The 23,356-nt window shown below is 46.4% G+C and overlaps 1 protein-coding gene across 2 annotated transcripts in view; it reads right to left on the bottom strand.

Moving 5' to 3' along the window:
* MTA2 (metastasis associated 1 family member 2) overlaps positions 1–23,356 on the bottom strand; it is a 612,090-nt gene that overhangs the window by 526,575 nt on the left and 62,159 nt on the right. For both annotated transcript variants that reach the window (XM_069645193.1, XM_069645194.1), the window contains exons 2-3: positions 3,696–3,763; positions 3,288–3,381 (exon numbers count right to left, since the gene is read on the bottom strand). In XM_069645193.1, the coding sequence (XP_069501294.1) occupies positions 3,288–3,381; positions 3,696–3,763 (162 nt within the window). The remainder of the gene's footprint in view (positions 1–3,287; positions 3,382–3,695; positions 3,764–23,356) is intronic.

Here is a 23,356-nt window from a genome sequence, read left to right as displayed (position 1 = left end):
TGAGAATCGAGAGTGAGCAGGCCATCAATGGAATTGTGATCAGGACGCCAGAGGGGCTGGGGGAATGCGGGCAGACAGCAGGGGTGAGAAGAGGGTTCATGCAATTGGCACAAAGCTACCATGGGTTCTGTTGAACACACTGGGAAAAGTTACACTAAGAAGAACCCCAGAGAGGGGAAGAGACAAATTAGGCATTTGCCTTTAGGCCTTTGTATAAGCTAGATTTGGTTGGAACAAAGTTCACAATTTACAGACCAAAGCTAGGGACAGAGTTATCTTGGTGTTAGGGAGAATTCTCATAAATTTGCTAATTCCTCTCTACCTTACAGACCCCCAGCTCTTTTGCTGGACTTTTGATATCTAACCTGGAGAGAGGGAGACCCGATTCTCACTCTCATATGTATTTTACTGTGATTTGGACTCGGTTTCTTTTCACTTTGGCGTCTGACAAACTCCATAGGCATCATATTTGCATTGCGACACACAGAACCTTCAGTGCAATGTCACAGAGAAGTCTCTTAGATTTTCTCTTGGTGAAACTACGGTTTTCAAGAGCAGTGAAGTGAAATGGACTTTACTTACAATCTGTAACTTTCTAGACCCAGCACACACTATCTTACCATAGGGTGGCTGGAGGGGTTTCTTGGTATCCCCTTTGTCTAGTTTCACGTGTAAAACTAGTATGTTACCCTTTCTACAATTAATGGCTGGTGACAGTGATTTATTTTTTACTACCATTGTGTGCGTTTACCGCGGGCTGCGTTTGCAGCTGCAGTAAGGCACTCGTGGGTGCCTATTTTGTTAAAATGGCACGGGTCCTTTGTCGCCATTTCTTGTCAGAAAGGTCCTTTACTCCACACCAAACCAGGATTGGTTCCTTTATTCATTTGGTCTTTGGCAGGATGCACGAGTGAACCACGCCTATGGCTCCAGTATGTCTGGCAGGGGCAGCAAGTGAGGGAGGTGCCCAAAACGCCCTGTGCTTAATCCCCTTGGTTACAGAAAAGCACCCAAAAGGTGATTGGCCGGCTGGCTGTCCTTGGAGGACAGCCACCCTGCCGTTTGACTGACTGCTAGGCGGGAATGAATGGGAGAAACCTGCATAAAAAAGCAAGGCTTTTTGGCTTGGAAGGCAGAGTCTACCACTGGACTACTGCAACTCCTGGACCGTTTTTTTGCCCAGAGTGCCCTGCTGCTGTGCTGAAGCTCCGAATTCGTTTCGACTAGAGAAGCTCTGCAAGGGTGACTTCTCCCCTTGAGTCGGTAGGACCAATCAACCCCAAAGTGAACTAATTTGGACATCCTCTCGGAGCTGGCTGTACTTCCACTGCTGCTGGAGCCGAAGTGCCAGGGAGAGGAACACCAAATCGAGTGGATCGGTTTTAAGTCGGACCCAAGCACCAGGAAAATCATCCAGACTTCCCTGAAGCATGACTGACCAAGGCTGATCCACCCCCAACAGTGCGCTGGACCCCAGATGCGAGGAAAAGTGGTGTCCGAGAACCACAGTGTTGCTATTTGGCGTCAGACGCGAAAAGCTGAAACCACAAAGTGCAGCTGAATTGAAGTTTGCCTATTGCTGCCACAGACCTTCCCACTGCAGTGCATGAGTGCCCAGACGTCCTCCCTCTTTGTCCTCACGACTGAGGACCAGGAACGGCAGGATCTGCAGAGCTGTACAGGAACAGAAGCCAGCTGGAACCATTTCTTCTAACCAAAGGTACTGTAAAAGTTAAAGACTTACCTCTTGTGGTGTAGCCTTACTTGTTCTCAGTTGAGACTTGTCTTGGTTAACCTTGCAGAGTTGCTTACAGCTTTGCCCCTCAAAAAGCCTCCCAGCTTGTGGCCCTTCAAATGATTTTATTTCTACAAACCGTTCTAAAAACATTGTGCAAGACTTTTACTTACCTGCAAAGAAGTTCTTCAGCTCCCCTAGATTTCTGCTCAACTAACATTGGCTGTCCTGGCTCCCTGAGAGACTCCTCTTACCTCTGACTTTGTGTTTTTACCTTTCCCCTAGGAAAGGGTTAATTTACTTTGGATTGGAGGGTTCAAAAAGGACTTAACAGTTGTATGATGTATTTGTTAACGTTTGTTTTATTCTCCTATGTAACCTTTGCACCAAACTCAGTATTGCTCTAAATGTAGCAGTGATATATCAATGTGCACAGTCTCTTAGCTATTTAAGTCACCCAAGGGTGTAGGAAGTGACTGTGCGCCATCCCCAATGGGAATCATCTGATTTAGAGAAACAGTGTTTTGAAGTGTTACATGTTTTGCTCCCTTCTGAAGTTTAATCAAGAAACCTTGAGTGTAAGAGTTTACTTGAAAACTTGTCACTGTGACTCTGTGTAACCACTCTACTGCTCACATTGACCCCTCTTGAGATAAGCCTGGCTGCTCAGCCACACTACCAACCTGTGTAGTACAGACTTGTACCAAAGGTTGGGTTCGCATTGCCAGGAGGTCAAGGTTGATGTAGTCTCCCAAAGGGTCCTGCACACATCTTGCCTAACACTTCGACAATTAGAATGCTAGGCACCTTTTTGATTTCTACAATTTGTCATTGGACTTGGGGGTGCTTCAACTGTATCGTCAGCAGCTGATGAATAATGCCCTCTGGCTTGTATTAAAAAGCTCCAAAAAGCCCAAAATGGCAGGTATCATGCAATGGAAGACTACTTCACATGACATAACTTCCTGCGTAATAACCCAAAGAAGCAGAAGGAAAAATATCTATTTCTCACTGGTTTTGGCCGACAAAATGTCTGGCTTCCAGATCTCCAACCTTCTAATTGTAGACCCGAAGAAACGTCTTGATTATATTAAATACATTGACCAGTATGGAGACTTCTCCATCATGCTCATTTCTAAAGTCTACTATAAGGCAGCAATATCAATGAGGAGGAATGGATTTTTTTGCAGCAGAAGAATTGGGCAGGGGGAATCGGTAACAGAGGAATGAATGAGCACACTAGCCAAAGAACATCTTGGTCAAAAGGTCAGTGGCACAGTGCAGGAGAGAACCAGGCCAGTAGTTTACAGGATTTTTATGTCACCCCTATGCATGTGCCTTTTCGACGCCCATTTGGGCTGCTGGCTGTCATGGAGGAGTGCGTTTGTCACTTAAATGCATTGGAATGGAAAGTGTTTTAAATTAATGCTATTTTTCCACTGGAATTTGGCAGAAACTGTAAAATCATACTGATATCACATATAAACTGCCTCCCTCAGGGCACTTAACAGAAAGATGAGCCCCCGCACACGCACCGGATTATCCCACTCACGTGCGTTGCTGTCTGCCAAGCTGTTCAGGCTGCTAGAGATATCCCGACGTCGAAACAGGCACACAACTTTTGCTTCCACATTCCCGTTGGCCGTCTGAGGAGCAGAAAGGAAGCAGATGGAGGCAAGAGTTAAACAACCTTGAATAATACACAGACATAAAAATGAGTGCAATCCCAAAAGCGCAGAAGTGCAAATGTCATACTTAAGTACACCAAGCTTACAGGATAAACAGTTAGCTTTTGCTCACGTTAAAGAGATACTACTGATTTCGAATGAAGGATACATCTTTTATATAGGCAGGAAAAAAAAATATTCATTCTGGACAGTCACAGGCTTTAAAACAGCACAGCAATAATATGGACAGGCTGAGAGCATTTCTGGTTGGCATAGAGGAATCAGGCTTTTACCTTATTAAGTTCCTCGATTCGCCGGATGAGGTATGGGTTACTGGAGGAGTTTTCAAAGTAAACATAATCTGTATTAAAAACAAAAGAAACAATTCACACCTTTGTACCTGGCTTTTCATACTCCGGGAAACCACTCTTTCAGACCTCTGACAGCACTCCTTATAGTAGACAGCACTCCTTATAGTACTACCCCCATCTTCAGCCTAGCAAACCCAACCACTCGCCCCCAACCCCCAATCAGGCCGGTTTGTTCTTTATGGCATAATTAGAAAGACAGTGTAAAAATACCAGTTGTCCTATTCACAAATAGCCCTCACACAGGGAGGGTTGGCGCCTGAAGCAGGAGGAGGGTGATGTGTGTGAGCCGGTAATGGAAAAATAAACTTGGATTGGGCAGGAATGGGCGGTGGCGTGCGATCGACAGGAATGCTGTAGCCCAGGCTTTTATTGCATGCATATTCAAAGTGGAATATTCACATAGATCAGACCCAGCCAGCGTGTATTTTTATTTTTTTATTTTATTTATTTCTATAGCTCTGCAGCCCACAGTCATCAGAGCGCTTTCCATAGAGACAGGGGACATGGTGACAGGACAATACAGATAAAGATAAGTCAGTTAGAGGTGGTCTTTTTAAAGTAGGTTTATTTGAATAAAAGATTTCAGTTTCTTTGTAAAGCTTTGTAAGTTTGTTTCAGTTCTTAGGGGCTCACGTAAGGTATTCCATTTAGCGATGGCTATGGTAGGGAAGGCTCTACCTAAGCCAATTGGTTTTTCCGATAGCTTGGCATGTAGTTGTCCTTTGTTCAAGGATCTAAGATTTCGTGTAGGTTTGTATTTCTTAAATTGTTTTTGGAGATAAATTGGGCCATTTCCATTTGTGGAGAGGTGAACTAGCATCAAGGAATTAAATGCGATTCGTTCATCTGGCATAGGTGTGCACTCTGATTTTATCCCCCATGTCCAATAGCACAGACAAGTAGCACAAAAAACACTTAATAAATGAAAGAATGCTCCCTCCACAAAACATGCATCAGATTTTGGACAATGGGCCGGACAGTAAACCAGAGTCTGAAAACTGGTGTTGAGATCAAATGGCTACAAATCTTGTGCACCAAGCAAAAATACATGTTACAGGTTCCTCCATATCACTGCCAGTCAGATACGGGTCAAATACTGTTCACCTACTGCTTTGATAAAATAGTACCATGTAGAAACTGGAGGATAGCTAAAGAAAGAAGAAATTACTTACCTTCGGTAACCTTCTTTCTAATGGATATAGTACACTGCCCTTGGAATCCAAATCTTGTGAAATGCATCTTAGACCGACTTCCCAAAAGTTTTTTTCTTCCAGCATGTGGCTCTCAGGGCGGCTCCGCCACAAATCCTTAGCACTGTTTCATGCTGGAATTGTCATCGTACATACACTTTCAATTTTGCTGGTGGCATTTTCCACATGTCTGCCCCTTTGATCCCAGCAAATCGCAAGGGACATCAACTGTCACATTTCAAAAACAAAGTAATTGCAGGGTGGTGAAGGGCACACGCTGGGGGATGTGGCCACGATCTGTGTGATATGGAGGGTGTGCGAGTATGTATAGGTAAGGTACGTTGGTGTCACAGTGCCAGGGAGAAAGTTGAGATTACTGGTGTGGGGCGTGGTAACCTGAGGATGTGGAGACAGGTTTTGGTTCTGGTTCCTCTTAGAGGGGTCTACTTCTCCCTCACTATCACCAATATAGTCTCTTTGGTTGAGTTGCTAATGTTGGGCGATTGATACACCAAGTTCACAGGTTGTATGCAGTGGGGTAATTTTGCTCTGAATGAGGGGAATATTTTTGTTGCGTTTCTCACAGCCAGGGCACATGAATTTTTCATGTACAGCAATCACTATTCCTTATTCGCAGTTGCACATCACATACTTCGTGCATAGCTGCCCTAAACCGGTTGAATGCATGCAATCAATAAGAAGGTGGTGTGTATATCTTGAAATGTTAATGGTCTCTGCGATAGGATCAAATGGGGTAAGGTGTTGCAGGCGCTTAACAGGTATAGACCTACATTCGTGTTTCTTCAGGAAATGCACTTGATGGGAACCTGCATGTTTTAAAAAAAATCCCAACTATGCAACAAATTTATTTACATGCAGGGTTTACACAGGGCTCAAGGGGGGTAATGCTGCCGATTTGGAAACTTACATGGTTTATTACCTCATCGGTGGTCTGGGACAGTAGGGGAGGGGCGATGTGTTGTTAACAGGGTCATCCTGTGCGAGGACTCTGGGCAGCTCTGTGTGTATGCCCGCCGCCATTGAATTTGGATCGCGTCACAAGCTCCAGGGCTTGTTCAAACACCACCAGGTGGACTGCTGGCTCGTGGCCGGGGATTTTCATGGTGTGATGACAGCAGCCGGCATCGGTTCCTGGGCATGAAGGTGTCGAATCAGAGACCAACAAAACTGAGGGAGCTTGCGGGCGCAAAGGGGTGAATGTATGGCACAGCGTACACCCACACAAACCAAGCTATTTCTTCCACTCAGGGGCACATCTCTCCTTCGAGGATTGATTACTTTTTTGTGCCAACTCAGACTCACAGGGTCACAGATCCACAGCTCCTGTTGAGACATTTATCACTCTCCGTTGCCGATTCCAATGGGTAAGGCACTGATGAAGGACCGCTCTTCCTGGAAACTGGATGCATATTTTTGGGGATTCCCCAGAGGTGGTAAGCAAGCTGCAGGACAAAACTATGGAATACCTTTGAATTGAAAACCTCAGCGCCCTGAGATACTTTGGAGAGGTTATAAAGCAGTTATGCTGGGGAAGGTCATTTCTGTCCTTGCCGCTAGGAAACGCGAGAGGCTTGCAATGCTGACAGAAACCAAACTTCTGTTAATGTATTTGGAACAGCAATTTCTTACTGATGTGTCCCTAGGAACAGCACCAGCTGTTGCAAGCGAGGGACTCTTACCATACCCTCGCAAGCGATACCATGAGACAAGACCACTTGGCGTACTGTGCTAGAGTATTCCAGTCGGGGATAAAGCTGGGAAACTGCTGCCATGGCTAGAACAGGACTTGCCCCCTCTGCCTTCCCAAAGGCTCCAATATGTACACAGTGTTATCACCGTGGCGGAGGAGGGAGTTACGGAGGAAAACAAGATCTGCAAGACATTTGCGGATTACTATAAGTAATTCAAAGTGGCCCAGACTCTTGCATTTACCAGGGCGGGGAGATAATTTTTATCCTACCGTTTTTTTTATTTTTGTGTAATCAGCACACACCACCCTATGTGGAGTGCTGAGGGGATATAGTGTGTCCCTTCTCTCGCCTCAGCAGTAACTTTGTTACTGTGACAAGCCCATCTGTTCAGGCTGGTGGCAGTGTACCTTTTAGACAACTTTCTGTACTTTTCACTGAAGCTGTTGCAGCTCCAATGAAGGTGCATAGGGCACCCCTCACCAAAAATGGAGGCCTCAACAAGATGGCTTGTCCTTTCTGTTCCCTTCTTCTGCCATGCTAGGTGGCGGAGGGTACTCTTGTCCCTTTGTATTTTCTGGGATTCCCTTGGAAAGCCTGCAAAGGGTCTCGAGTCCCTGGCAGTACAGAAAGTGGGGGAGGTCCACCTAAACTCCCCTGCCTTCGCTCTGCTGAGAACCTGGCTGTCCCCATTGGACAGCCATCTCCAGGTTTCAATGGTGCAGTGGACGCGATTGATGGACTCGGCCGGTGTTCCTGGAAATGTTCTGAGATGCTGGAGCAGAAACCTAGAATCGACCACCGGTCCAAAGAGTACCACCAAGGAGGACCACCAGACGGACGTTGCCAGGTTGTCGAGTTTTCACTGCTGTCCTGACCTCGTCACTCCAATGGACAGGGAAGATCTGAAGACTATAACCTCCTCCCATAAACTGGTCAGCCTATTCAGTCTCCAGACGAACTACAATTTGCAATATCCCCTGAAGAGCTGCGACACCCCCCCACCCCCCCGCACCTCCTTCAAGCTCCCCTCCCCGCCCCTCTGCAAGGGCCTGCAAACTCCCAATACCCACGGTCCGGTGCTGCATAGCTGTGCATCGTCTCCAGAAGCGTGGTTTTGCCTGAAACTTTGTGGGCATACTTAAAAGCCTCCAACGACTCGAGCCAGCTCCAGTCCCCTCACCAGCGGCAAGGACCAACAAAGGTAGAAGAGTTGACCAACTCAACAACCGTCTACCATTACAGGAAGTCCCTCTGCTCAAGTACTGTCACCAGATCCACGGAGGTCACAGTCGCCCCATCCCCAGGGACGAAGAAAAGGAGGTCTTTGTCAAAGAAACACCCTCTTCAATTCAAGGTGCTGTCCAACTGGGGTTTGCTTGTGCGATCCTGTGACTTTGGGGGCTACAGATAGCTTGTATCTAACATTTGGGTGGACAACCCCTTGTACTCTAGCAGTAAAACCGCCTTGCCCTAGGACACTGGTCCTTGGGGAACCCATTCAGGGGGTCATCCTAACACCCCTGAGCCCACTTGTAACCAACAAATGTACTAACTGCAACTCTAGAAAATCCTAGCACTCTGGAAACTGTATTTTGCTCCTTCCCACCTTTTCCCAGTCCACCTGCAGCCACTAGAGTCCCAGTGGCCCATCTGAACTTTGAAAGACAAACTAGGTATGGTTTGACTGTTGATTGCAAGAGTTTGGAATGTTTTGCAAATAGCCTTCCAGTTGGTTTACTAAGTGATGTTACTGAAAAAGCTCTTCTATTGTAACTACACCCACAATGTACTATCCTAAAAGTATTGCAAGTGTCCTTATACATTTTGTATGTATTGTAGTACTTACATGATTTTGCCTTGTATTATATAATAAATGCCTATTTGTATAAAACTAAGTAATTTCTTGAACCAAGGTTTACTCTAAGGTCTTTGTACCCAACTATAGCCCTCCTCCCTCGTTAGACTAAGCCTGTCTGCTTGACCACTACCAAAAACCTTTGAGTAGTTCAGGGTGATCCTAAGAGGTCTAAACCCTGTTCATCCAAGGTGGGCTTTCCCAAGTCCTGTTACAGACAGTGACTTTTGCACACAAACACTGACATTACGTAGGAGGAAGTGGCTGCAGCAATATCATCACTCCAGTCAGGGAGGGTGCTGGGGTCGAACGGTTTCCCAGAAGAGCTCTGGAAAAGGCATAGTGACCTGATAGTTGAATCAATATCGATGTTTCAGGGCAGTAGGGGTGAGGGAAGAATGCTCCAGTATTTGCATCAAGCTATCGTCCTAGTCATGCCCAAGAAAGAAACTGCCAAATGAGAGCTTCTTACTGGCCTTTTGCTCATTAACATTGAGTCTAAAATATTGGCCCAAGTTCTAGCAATGAGACTGAGATCCTACCTGTCACTGATCCATTTGGATCAAAACGTTTCACCACCAGACAGGGCAACTCGCAGGAATACACAGACTTCATGTGGGCCTGGATAAGGTCAACTGTATTCCGAACCCGCAATAATGAGCATTGATTTCAAAAGGCTTCTGATTTAATATACTGGCAATTTGTCTGGCCCGTGTTGTCAGTATGTGTTTCGGCCCACATTTCCTGCAATGGATTGAACTGTTGTACGAGTTCCCCCTAGCAAAGATCCGAGTCAATGGAGTGATGTCTCAGCATTTCCCACTTGAAAGAGGTAAACGCCAGGACTGCCCTCTTTTTCCACCATGGTTTATCCCATCTATCGAACCCCAACGGTCTGGCTCACAAGGATCCCCTCATGAAGGGATTCATGTGGCTGTCGGAACAGGAAGACCACATCTTGATGTATGCAGGCCACCTACTGCTGTGTGTAGGAGACTCTGAGGTCGATCCCCAGGATAATAGAGATCCTACCAATGAATGGATGGTATAGTGGAGCAAGCAATCCTATTTACAGTACAAGGGAGCCCTTGGGCAATTCCAGAAGACACTACCTTTAAAAGTAGCTGTCAGATAGTTTAAATACCCGAACATTCAGGTCTGTCAAGATTTCCCCCCCCCCTTCCTTGGGCGCATTTTATTGCAGACACTAAATTCTAGTCAGCTCTGCCCTCGTCCCTGTTGGGGAGGGTTACAATGTTTAAAATGACGCTACCTAGGTTTTTGTATATCCTCCACAATAACCCTGTTAGGATCCCTGATGGTGAATTCCAGAACATCGAAAGGGCTCTGAAGAGACGGCTTTGGTGGGATTCTCAGTCCAGATCATCATTGTAGTACCTGTACGGGTCAGTGTGGGATGTTGGGATTGGTCTTCTAGATCTGAAGTATTATTGAGCCTCTCCGTTGGCAGTGTCAAACAAATCATTGCTGGGGAGCAGTCCGTCCACAAATTAGAATCGAGTGCGCTGGTTTGTTTGAAACTGACACTACATTGTACAGTGGAAGCGATTGGAGTGCCTTCTTTTTCACAACAGGTAGTGCATGTCTGCAAGAAAGTCATGAGGGAGACTGGTTGGGAGGGGATGTTCACACTGAAAGCCCCAATATGGAATAGGGACATGCCTAAGTTACGGAAGTTGACTTTTGCAGCTCAATGACAAAGGTATGGGAGATGTGCTCTCAGACGGCCGCCTACAGTCATTCCAGGAGCTGCAGCAAAGCTCACAATTGTCAATTTTGGACAACTATCAATATATCCAATTCAGACATGCCATGTAGCCACAGTTCTGAGGGAGGTATGACTGTATGGAAGCCAACACACATGCAGAACCTCTTGCCAGGAAGGAAATCTCGACTCTGTGCCAAACCGTTTCTAGTTTTATCACATGCCCCTTGACTAAACTCCAACAAAAATGGGGTACTGACTTGGGCCCTGTTGAGGCACAAGAGTGGCAAGAGGCATTAATGGCCCCTAGAGAGAGAGCTATCCCAGCCCGGTTCAGACTTATCCAATCGAAAATCCTGAACAGAACATATCACACCCGGGAACTGCTGTTAAAGTGGGTCCGGGTGGCGGATGCTAACTGTTTACGATGTCATACCACACTGGGGACCGTTTTATCACACAATATGGCTATGCCAAAAATCCAAACTTTCTGGTTTAAGATCCTACGCAGGGTGTCCTCCGTGTTGTCTCAGCAGTAACAACGGATCCAAAGTTCATATTACTTGGAACATGGGATGAGACGGATTACTCGCGGTATAACAAATTGTTATATCCAACGCTGATTGCAGCCAAGAGGAATATTGTCATGCATTGAGGGGTGGGGGGGGGGGGTAAGAGAGGTGCTGAGATTGTCCAAGTGGGTGTTGGACATGGATAACTGCATGGCGGTGGAAGAACAGACAGATCTAGAGGTTGCCCGTACAAATTTAAGTTCTGGGACAAATGGGGAAGTGTTCAGTGACCCCCAACAGAGTCATAACAGCAACTGTATACTACCTAACTGGCTTTGTTATTCCACTTCTATTGTGTTGCGGAGAAAGAGTATATTATTTGAGAACGCTGCTCGTAATGCTGTATACATGACAGGTTTCACCCCGATGGTTTGATTTGTCATTTTCATTGGTTACAAAATAATAAGATATGTTAAAAAAAACTAATTAATTGCACACATTCCAATGGAGTATGTCCTTTTAGCAGGGTAGCACAAGGTTAAGAAGGAAAACCGCACCAATCAGAAAAAACAATACTGGAGCCGAGTTATTGGTTCTTCATGTTCTTCCAATCTATTCCTCATCTTCTGAAAAGCTCACACAAGGTGTGCAATAAGAACAAATGGAGACCGGTGAACGGAGAACATTTTGCAGGACCAACCTTCCAACTCTAACATCCTCAACAGTGTAAGTGAGGAGGGGTCTCCCAGGCCCCCCTTCATTCCTATTAACATCACGTGATATGCTCATTCTGCGGCGACCACCTGCCTCAGGCCAAGGCATGGGGTATCCATTGAATGACCCATAAATGTTCATGGCTTACAAACAACTAGACTCCATTTTGCTTAGCTACTGACTCCATTTTCTATTAGGCTGCATGAAAACGCTAAATGCAGGCCTGCACCTCTCCCCTTCATTGTCCGTGTACAGCCAGCCAACCCCCAACCACCAACCACCTCCCCTCTGCAATCTCTGCAGCTGCCCTGTCCTCACGGAAGCTTGGGCGCGAACAGTAACAAACTAAACACTATCTCTCGCTTTCCTTTTTACATCACTGCCCTGTGAATGATCGGGCAAAGCCTGGTCCTGGAAAAAAAAACATCAGTCTACAAATCTGCCTCCGTACTAGCAGACCCAGTGTAAAGAAATATAGACCACGAGCCCCCACCATAGCCTACACTTCTTGATGTAACAGTTGCATGCCCCTTGACTGTGTGCCATTCCAGTTCACCCCCTATCACTAATCCCATGTGTGGCATATATTCTCCTCGTAATAGCAAACAATAAACCACCCTCTCTGTAGATCTAAGGAGATATTTGATGAATGTATTATTCAAATACTGTGTTAGATAAGACACCTGGACCCATGTACCCTTACTTTTATTTCCAGGTCAAATGTCTAGTGATAGTTATTGCCTGACGAGATGTATGAATAATATTAAGATGTGTGGCCAAAGGGCAAATGTTAGTCTAAAACACACGACATCGCCTGACCCTGCACCCCTCCCAGATGAGCCCAGCTTACAAGCGTGATCCACAATGTTACAATCTGGAACCAACCAATCCGGGAGCATCAGCCAGATGCGCTACATACGGACCAGTCCCCTTTGTCCAATGAATTCTACTGAATGTATCTCCCATAGCACACGTCATAGACAACGTGTTTTTGTAATATAACATGCGTTTTCTGTTTGGGCAGAGCGCTCTCGAAGTAGCAGTCCTCTGCGTGCCCCATTTTTACTTTATATAAAACGTATATTTTACCTCAACCGCATTTGGTCCCGGTCTCATTCCCTACTGGGGTGTGTCCATTAGTGTTTTTATTTGGCTATTTTATGGCAATTGTGGGGAATGCCAGCTTTCATTTGGTGACTGACGCAATAGCGTTTTTCCGTTCCTTTTGGCACAAGATATCCCCCAGCCACAGCGGCGAGATCCAGGGTGTGTCCCTGTCAAGGCTGCCCACCTACGGCAACTGGTACCCTTAGAAGTGTGCGCATTCGGCCAGAAGGTTCCACAGGTCCCGGCTTTGCAAATACTCATCCGTACTGCTCGCTGGAGCCGGGTGTGGCCGTGGAGTGTGGGGCGGCACCTTGACAGATCTGGTCCGGAAGCTCTCGAATCAAGACGGACACGTGAGTGTCAAGTGCGAGAGACCCTAAAAGAAGGTGGGAGGAAAAGACGGGAGTGAGATAGAGGTGTGTTGAGGATATAAGAGGAGGAGATAAAAAGAGGAGACTTTACATTTGCAGCAGGGGACTTTTCTTTGCTACCTTTTTCTTTTGCATATGGCCATCAGGAGTTTATAAAGAGGATAAAATGTGAAAAGAGGTACGGGAAATCAGCTCTGCGAGGAGGGGGGAGAAGGCAGCACTGCGAAGACTCAGTCGTTTTTAGAAAAACTTTCTTTTTCTTTCTTGTCTCTTAAGAGGGTGGTCCAGAGGGGCCAGGACAGAGGCATGGTTCTGGGGGGTAACGAAGGTAGGGGAGAAAAATAGGGGACGGCAGGCAGGCATGCAGGGTACACGTTTTAATGTCTGTGCATAACGTTCTGTTTAAATGTTGCATGATCCATGTTGCGTCTGTCTAATTGAATGTTATAGGTCACGTGGCCAATGTCCTGTTTAATTTTGGTTCAGTAATGACAGAGTGGTAATTGAAAATATAAAATAAAGTATTTTGATAAACAGCATTGCAATAATTTTGGTGGAAAAAGGTTAGTGTTTAAGAGATTGGTTGGCATTTATATTAGATTGTCCATATTTGCATACATATACCAGAGGTGATGATTAAGACGATGGGGGCAGAAACGCCACTTATGCATATATGTCAAAGTATACCGGGGTACAGCAAAAAAAATGTATCACGAACAACGGCGCACAAAAATGAAAGGGGAAGATATGCCCCAGGTATGGCCTGAAGGTGGGTCATTTGATAAATCAATGTTACACATGGTAGCAACATATCTGATCATTAAGTATAAGGGCAAGCAGCTCCAAAACAGAAGGGAAGTACTGGACGTGGAGATTATTTGAAGAAATACCCCTAAATAAGAATAAGGGTCAAGGTACGTTTCCCCAGGCAACAAATAACAGCGAGGGGGAGAGTAAGGAAAAACAAAGAGCATGTATGACTATACCCAATAATCACAAAACCTGCAGAGGGCTATAGCGACCCTGTGTACGTATCAAAGACAAACACCCCCTGTGTCACAAGCAACAGCCCCACCCCCGTATGATCCAAAAGGCTTGTTCGGACAGATGTGCATCCCTCAATTAAATCTAGGACAGCGTACACAAGACTTAGAAACACGATTAACAGAATTAACACGAGGACTATGAACAAAGCACACATTCACAACGGGGCAAGCAAACACCGTTGCCCCAAACACCTGATACTTCAGCAAATATAATGGGGGAGAAGTGGAAAAAGGGCGAGATCCTATTTCGAATAAATGACACCCCCACCAGAATCATACAGGTAGATCGGGGGAGGTACAGGTGAGCACGAAGCAAGAGGGTGTGTTATCTGAGAGCGAGGAAGAATATTGGAGCAATCTAGATGAATATGAAGGAAACAAAGCAGATGAGGCGGTAGGCGGGGTGTCAGGTGGAGCGTCCCTGCTCATGGCCTCATCACCCGGTGAGAAAGGAGACAAGGAGGGGTGGCAAGGAAGAAGAAATAGGACTGGAAAGGGGCCAGTAACGGGAAAAAAAGAGTAAAGGTGAGTATGGGAAGAGCAAGTTACAGATGCCATTAATGCACAAGGGGGCAGGAAAGCCACATTATGTCCCATGGGCACAGATGGACAAAGCAAACTTACTGAAGACATTACCCCCACACTTTCAAGGGGGGGGGGGGCGAGCAAGTGGATATATGCATTTGAGAAAAACACAGCCGAGTCCCCTTAGCCATTGGTGACGTTAAGAGTCTGGGTTTCTGCAGTAGGCGACCAAGCAAACAGGATGTAGGGGAAGGCAGGGTTCCCTGGGATCACTCTAGATTGTGACCGCCACGATGGGGCATAATTTAACATTGAGGGCCCGAGTGTGGGACGCATTGAGAGACACGTTCCAGACACCCCCGATATACAGTTATGCAGTGTACAATGGGGGAGGACGAAGAGGCTTCAGATTTCAATCTTCAGGTGCAATACATGTGGAGAGCAGAGACAGGCACAGCTTGGGACCAATATCCACCTCCCTTTTTTATTATATAATCAAGAGAGGCCTCCCAAAGGAAGTTCAGAAGGCATTCAATAAAATTGCTGGGCTGGACACCAAAGGCTGGCCCGAAATACAGAGCATCATAGTACACCACACCACTATAGGAGGATCAAGAGAGGGAAAAGATAGTGCAGAAAAGGTTGGCGGACGAAGCCAAATTAGTACAAACAAGATTGGTGAAGGTCGCAGCAGTAGCTTCTGCCCTCCCCGCCGAGGGGCTGGTAGACTGGGAGGAGGGGTCAATAGCAATACAGGCAAGAATGGCAGCAAACAGACAGGAGCAATGGCCGGTGAGGAGCAGTACGAAGTGCCACAATGGCAAGGCAGGGGCGGAAGAGGAGGAAGAGGTGGGTACAGGGGATCAAGAGGGAGGTACGGAGGACAAGGGCCTAGGGGGGAGGGGGGGCAAGGAGTATGTGGAACTGTGGGAGGTGGGGTCACTTTTCGAGAGAGTGCCGTAGTATCCTATGGTACTTTACCAGAATGAACATCAGTATGGCCACCCCCACCCCGGTAGCCCATATGGCTTGCCTATGGGTGGATTTAGACACGAAGAACAAACAGATCTCCGGTACACACATGAACAAAGAGCATCCCCTCAAGGCACACAGCAACATCCACAATCAGAGCTATACGACACCTGCACGCGGCAACCCATTTGCCACCACAGCGAACGGCGCGCCGGCTCCATTCAGAGGGACAGCAGTGTTGGGAGAAAATACTAAATACTAAATGTTTTCAACAACCATGAAACAATGAGACACCCAGCATAGTATAGCCCACAGAGAGCACTTGCGTGTCCAGTATCAACGACCCTTCGTGCAGACGAACCACTGATGGGGGCGGAGATAGGAAACAACTGATTTTTATGGTGGACTCCGGAGCAGAAAAATCGTGTCTAAAAGCAGGCCGATTTCCGCTTTTGAATCGAAAAATGGAGACTCAGGGATTTTCTGGGGTGGTGGTCGAGGTTCCATTCACTGAAGACTTGGACGTCACGGTGGGGGGAAAAACAGTGCGAGCACCCCTGCTGTATTACAAAGACTCCCCCATAAACTTGCTAGGGAGGGACCTCCTCAGCAAGCTTAATATGACTATTTCCTTCACTGAAAGAGGAATAGTGTGTTCAACACCAGGGATATGTGCCATGAGGGCCATGCTACTTATACACACTCAAGCGAATGAACAAACAGTGCACAGATTAACCATTAACCCAGACATGTTTGTGCAGGGGATCCAAGTGTTGGCGAGAACAGTGCCGGAAATAACACACCAGGAATGGCGAGTTCCATCCGAATTTGTGTTTCGCCCTGTGGCAACCCAAGAAGTGGTGCCAGGGTCGGTAATGTCAATAGATCTGCATAGTGTACAAGTGCCCGCGCAGCGAATAGCGGTAATCGGAATGGACATGCATGGGCGTGAGTGGTGGACAGTGATGTGCATAGACCCCCAACATGGCGCTGCGGGACATATCAGACGTGGAACTGTTCACTGACAGCGACACTGATGGAGAAATAATCATGGAGATTTCAATGCCATGCGAAATAATGATCCAACACAGACAAGTGACAACCCCCCCATGGCCATTGTCAGTTCACCGCAAGCATTTTTCAACGAAGGCATGCAGCAGGTATACCATCCATACTATGGTACCATCCATACTATGGACTACAGGCCCACCTGACGTAGGGCTTCTGCAAGAAGTGACCCCAGTAAAGATTAAGCTCAAACATGGGGCAATACTACCCTGTGTAAAACAATACTCCTTGTCATGGGAAGCGGAAGGTATAAAAGTAACACTACAGGCCCTATTAGAGCAGGGGATCATTGTGCCCTCAAATTCACCCTGTAATACTTGCATTTATCCGATTAAAAAAGAGAAGGGCAGGGCTTGGAGGATGATACAGGACTTAAGGCCTCTTAATGACATCATAAAGAAAGAATTCCCAAATCCTGCATCCATTTTGTGTAGTATCCAAAAGTCGGCAACATGCTTCACAGTGGTAGATTTGAAAAACACATTTTTCTCGGTACCACTGGACCCAGAGTCACAATATTTAACAGCGTTTACCCCGATAGGAAATAGGTATTAACATTGCAGGTTACCCCAGGGATACTGTGAAAGTCCAAGTATCTTTAACAGAATACTACATGAAGATCTTGGCAACACTGACACAAAGAGCACCATTATTCAGTATATGAATGATCTAATTTGTGGAGAGAACGAGAATGAGTGCAGACATGACTCAATCTTGCTCACCCTGCTAGCCCACAAGGGGAACAAAGTACACAAACAAAAATTGCAGTACTGCCTAACTGAAGTGTTATACTTGGGCCAACTCATATCAAAAGATGGCAAGCAAATAATACCAGACAGGACAGCAGCAGTGTGCGCCGACAGCAAGCCAAACACAGTAAAGTAAATGCAAAAATTCCTGGGCATGTGCAATTACTGCTGCACCTGGATATTCGACTACACAGCATACATAAAACCCCTGCTGCACGTGCTAAAAGAGGCAGAGAGAAAACACAACATTGATATGGACCCCAGAGATGAGCACAGCCCTTGACGCACTCAAAGAATTGATTTCAACAGCACCTGTTCTAGTGACCCCCGATTATGACCGTGAGTTCTACCTGTTCTCACACTGGGATGGGCTGCTGATGACAGCATTATGACAAAAAACGTCCCGAGGGCACACAAGCCTCTAGCATACTGCAGCGGAACACCCGACGCGGTAATGCAAGGACACTTTGCATGCTAACAGGCTCTCGCAGCCGCTGCGTTCGCGATTAAAAAAAGCACCACAGTTGTGATAGGATGTGCAGTGACTTTGCTGAGCATTCATTGTTTGCAATCCTTAGAGTCGACACTGACAACACAGAGCTACAGCATATGAAATTATTCTGTCCAGTCCAAACACACACATAGTGCGGTGTAAAACAGTAAACCCTGCCACCTTCCTTACTGAGGCTTGTACCATTGAAGATATGCAGAGCCATGACTGTACCAAATACAGGGGGGAGAATGATAACATGCCCAAAGCAAAGGACGATGCCCTGGAGGAAGGAGAGGTATTTCGTGGGCGGCTCAGCATCAATAAACTCAGACAGGAGAAATACGTGTAGGGGCAGCAGTGGTGCGATTGGAAGAAGGGGAATACAAGATAATTGTGCAAAAACGGCTGGCGTGTCACTTCTCAGCACAAGCAGCAGAATTGGTAGCACAGATTGAAGCATTACACACAGCAAAAGGGTGCGCAGTGACTTAAACACAGACCCTGCTTACATGACTAAAACAGCACACGGGGGGCTTCACTATGGGGGCAGGAGAGGGTTCAGGAGAGCAGGCGGGTCCCCGGTACAACATGTCAAGCTTTTGGAAGAACTAATAGAAGCATTAACAGAGCCAAGAATGGTGGCCCTGGTTAAATGCCGCCCCACACCAACAATGATGCCATATCCTTGGGAAACACGGCAGCGGACGTTGCTGCCGAAGATGCAGCCTACCTAGGAAGGGAAACGCAAGATGAATTCATACTAAAGGGAAATGTGGAGGAAGATCAAGGTGAAGTTATCGCCTCCATGCCAATTTCACAGATAATGGACTTGCAAAAACAAGCCCCACCCGAAGAACAAGAGTTATGGGCAAAAAGGGGGTGCACCCAGTCATCAACTGACCTCCTCTGGAGACTAAATAGTACAGGAAAAGTAGTAATGCCTGTGAAACTATTAGAAATAACATTTCAGCAACTGCACTTCCCTGCACACAATGCAAAGCAGCACATAGCTGCAGACATCCATGAAAATTGGTTCGTGCCAGGATTGCAGGAGCACCTGGCAAGAATAGTGATAGAATGTACAACATGTCAAACATACAATTCAGGACTGACTGAGAACACCGAGGGGGACACTGCCCCGCCCCATTGGACCATTTCGTACATTGCATATGGACTATGCAGAGATGGGAGAGTTGTGTAATAGAGCAAGATATCTGATTGTGGTGGTCTAACCCTTTTCACATTAGGTAGAAGCGGGACCCTGCGCCCTCCCGGATGCAAAATGTGCGGCTAACGTTTTAGTGAGAGAGGTGTTTCCCTGATGGGGGATCTGTGACATCATAACCTCCGACAAAGGGACGCATTGTGTTCTATTTATCGCGCACAAGCTGACAGGGTTGTGGAAAAAATAAACAGCCTCCTCATAAGCAGATTGTCCAAACTATGCCACACCCTAAAGAAAAACTGGGTGTACTGCTTGCCGTTGGTGCGATTTGAATTAAGAAACCAGCCCAGCAAAGACCACCACTTGTCACCCCACGAGATAGTGACAGGGAGGCGCATGCACACACCCCTATCACCTTGAGAAGAATGTCAGATGCACATAGAACAGCCACAGTATTGGGTGACGAGTTCCAAGATTACCTGAGAAAACTAACCAGAGCAGCCAGGATAATTGCAAAGCAGATAGCACCACCCTTTACACGAGAAAGTGTAAGTGACACAGTAACTCTGGCAAGGGATAGCCCAAGTGTCCAATTGATGCCTGGGTAAACGGTACATGTATGCAGCTTTGTGAAGCGATGGAATGCTCCAAGATTTCACGTCCCCTATGAAGTAATTTACTGTACACCCAACTGCGGTGAAAGTAAAGGGGCTGAAATACTGGATCCATCTATCAAATGTGCGCAGGGCACATGATACTGTTACAGCAGAGGGGGAAGAACATTTTGAGGAAAGGACAACGCAAACGTAGCATTGTTATTGGTAGAGAGGTAATCAAGCAATACTTGAACAAAAAAAGAAATTGAAAGGAGAGAACAAACAATGCACTGTAAAAGCATAGAAGAGAAAAAGTGTACATAAGCGAAAATATGAACTGTATATAAGATTAAATGACACTCAAAATGCAAATTGATATATATATATATATATAAATATATGACAGAAATCGCAAAATTGATTGCTTCCTCTCTTTCTTGTGTTCTCCTTTCCCTCTGGTCTTCTTTTATGCTCCTCCAGTATCTTCTACGGTTTCAGTTTCCTTCTTTTTAATTATTTGGTCCCTCTGGCTATACGTTAAGATATAAATAAATTACGTGACAAAATGCTTTTATAAAATATAAAAAAGCAAAGATAAATGAATAGTGTATGCTTAACCAAATTGTATCTCTCAATAGGCTCGCCAATGGCAGAAAGGAGGGCCCTCAATACCAGCGACTCCACAATAGATAGCAATAGGAGAAATGTTAATAACCTAGGCTATATTCCTTTGAATGTGGGATTCGTTTTTCTGCAATTTTATTCTTTACGCTATTGTTTAGTTTAGCATTGTACTGGGCAATATCTTTCATATGACAATGCATTACTTACCGTAAAAGCATTTCTGAAGGTTGTATCTGCTTAGATTCACATGCTGTGCATAGTCCGACATCCAGTGGTCACTGCAGAGTATTGCATTTTGTTTTTCGTAGTCGAAAAGGGGACGTCGACAATGCGTGTCTAACACTATCCCTATAGTGACGTGCAGTGTGCCCACAATCCCTCACGCGTCGAGGTCCCTCTGTATTTTTTCTGCCCTGAAGGAGCCTTCTATACGTGAGTGAGTACAGAAAAGAGAGATGTAGAAAGATGTCCATGTTCATTCCATCCGAGCGGGGAGGAAGGGTGGGCGCATGTGAATCTAAGCAGATACAACCATCAGAAATGCTTTTACGGTAAGTAATGCATTGTCTTCTGATGTTGGTTAATCTGCTTAGAATCACATGCTGTGCATAGACTAGCGAGCAGTACCCGGAGTTGGAGGTGGGTTGTGAGAAGGAACAGTAGAGAAAAGAGGTCTTAATACCGCTTGTCCCACCTGGGAATCAGATCTAGAGTGAGCATCTAGACAGTAGTGATTTGTAAAGGTGTGTACAGAACTCCAGGTTGTCGCTTCGCAAATGGACTCAAGGGGAACATTTGCAATGAATGCCCCAGTGCCTCAAGTAGAGTGTGCTCTTGGCTTGAAGGGTAGTTCTCTCTTAGCAAGAGAGAAACAGAGTGATGCATTGAACAATCCATCCAGATATAGTGGACTTTGAGACTGCATCTCCTTCTCTTCCTGCTGCCACCGAGACAAAGAACTGATTAGTCTCTCTCAGTGGTCTAGCTCTTTCCATATAAAACATGACAGCTCTGCGCACATCGAGTTTATGCAGGCTTTTTTCTCCCAAATTTGAAGGGTTTTGAAAGAACGTTGGTAGTTCTATTGACTGGTTGACATGGAATTTCGATATGAATTTCGGTGCGTAGAGCCACCTTATCTTTGTGAACTGTTACAAAGGGGTCTAGAACAGAAAGCCTGTAGCTCACTTACTCTCCTAATGGAGGTGATAGCTATTAGGAAAGCAGTCTTAAGAGTGAGGTCCTTAAGAGTTGCCTTGTGCATGGGTTCAAAGGGTGAGCCCATGAGCCATGAGCCTGGTAAGTACCACATTAAGGTCCCAGCCGGGAGCTGGGTTTGCAATCGGAGGGTGTATTCTCTTTACCCCCTCCATGAAGGCTTTGATAACTGGGACTTTCCACCATGACACCTTAAGTTGAGAGGTGGTGTATGCAGAAAGTGCCGCTAGATGGACTTTAATAGAATTGAACACTAGACCTGAGTCCAGTAAATGGGTCAGGTAAAGGACAATTTGTGTGGGAGAGCAGTGAACTGGGTTGATGCACTTACCTCTACACCAAATGACAAATCTCTTCCACTTGCTAGAATAGCAGTGGCGAGTGTTGGGTTTTCCTGCTTCTCTGAGAATGTCCATGCATCTCTGTGGGAGCTGTAAATGGCCAAATTATATGACCTTAGGAGCCAGGCTGGTAAGTTCATGTTCTGTGGGCATGGGTGTAGTGTCTTGCCCTTGTCCTGTGACAGCATGTTGTACAGGCAGGGCAGTTTCACCGGTGGGGACAGGGACATTTCCACCAGGTGCGCAAACCATGGTTGGCGGGCCCACGTCAGGGCTATCAGTATCATGGTGACTGGTTCCTGGTGCATCTTGTGCACTATCTTGTTCAGCAGAGGAGTCGGGGGAGGGGAGCGTAAACAAATTTCCCTGACCATGGTATCCAGAGACCGTTCCCCTTGGAGCGGTTCTGTGGGTATCTGGAGGCGTAATCCAGGCATTGCGAGTTCTCCAGAGTTGCAAACAGGTCTATTTCTGGGAAGCCCCATTGTGTGAAGACGTTGAAGACGATGTCTTCGTGTAACCGCCATTCGTACTCTGAGGGCAGAGGGAAGTCTCTGCTGAGTTCGTCTGCTAGCAGATTGAGTTCCCCTGGTACATGTTCTGACAATAGGAACAGGTTGTGTCTGAGAGCCCACTTCCAGATGTTCTGGGACAGCTTTGACAGTCCTGGAGAGTGAGTGCCCCCTTGCTTGTTGAGGTAGTACATGGCTGGGTTGCTGTCGGTGAGGACCATCACTGTTTTCCCTTGTAGGTGTGTCTGGAAGGCTTTCAGTGCTTTGAACACTGCTAATAATTCCAACAAGTTTATGTGTTTGGACGCTAAACTTGGAGACCAAACTCCGTGTGCAGTCTGATGGGATAGGTGAGCTCCCCATCCTGTCTGTGGTTAGAGTGGCTTCCACTGTGGGGGTGGCGAATGGTTTCCCTATTACCAGGTTTTCCTTCGACCACCACCGTAGCGAGAGAACCAAGGCCTGCGAGACCACCACTAGATCGTCCCATTGTCTGCTGGCCTGACACCACTGGCTGTTGAGCCACTCTTGCATTGGGCGCAGGCGCGCGTGAGGTACCAAATAAATACATGACGCCATCATTCCTAGCAAGCGCATTGCTTTGCGTACTGTCACCTCTCGACCGGCCACATATTGAGGGATCTGAAACAGCATATTTTGGACCCTCTCGTTGGAGGAGAAGACGAGGCATTCCTTTGTTCGAATTAGAGCTCCTAGGAATTGTTTGATTTGGCTGGGGTCTAAGCTGGACTTCTTCTCGTTGATGGAGAAGCCCAGTTGGAACAAAAGGTCTACTGTCTTTTGGGTGTGTGCGAAGCATGTCTCATAAGAATCCCCTGTTATGAGCCAATTGTCGAGGTAAGGGTATACTGGTATGGATAACCTGCGTAGGTGGGCCGCTGCCGCTGCCAGTACCTTTGCGAATACCCTCGGTGCAGATGCTATGCCAAAGGGTAGCACTCTGAACTGGTAGTGTTTGCCCTCTATCATGAACCGGAGGTATTTTCTGTGCGCTGGCAACATCAAAATATGAAAGTATGCATCTTTCATGTCCAGTGTTGTCATGTAGTCCCCCTGAGATAGCAGG

This window comes from Ambystoma mexicanum, chromosome 2p (assembly GCF_040938575.1).
Source record: "Ambystoma mexicanum isolate Mex_15411 chromosome 2p, UKY_AmexF1_1, whole genome shotgun sequence".
NCBI classification, from domain to species: domain Eukaryota; kingdom Metazoa; phylum Chordata; class Amphibia; order Caudata; family Ambystomatidae; genus Ambystoma; species Ambystoma mexicanum.
The sequence above is the reverse complement of the archived record's forward strand: the minus strand, read 5'-3'. Positions and strand labels throughout refer to the sequence as shown.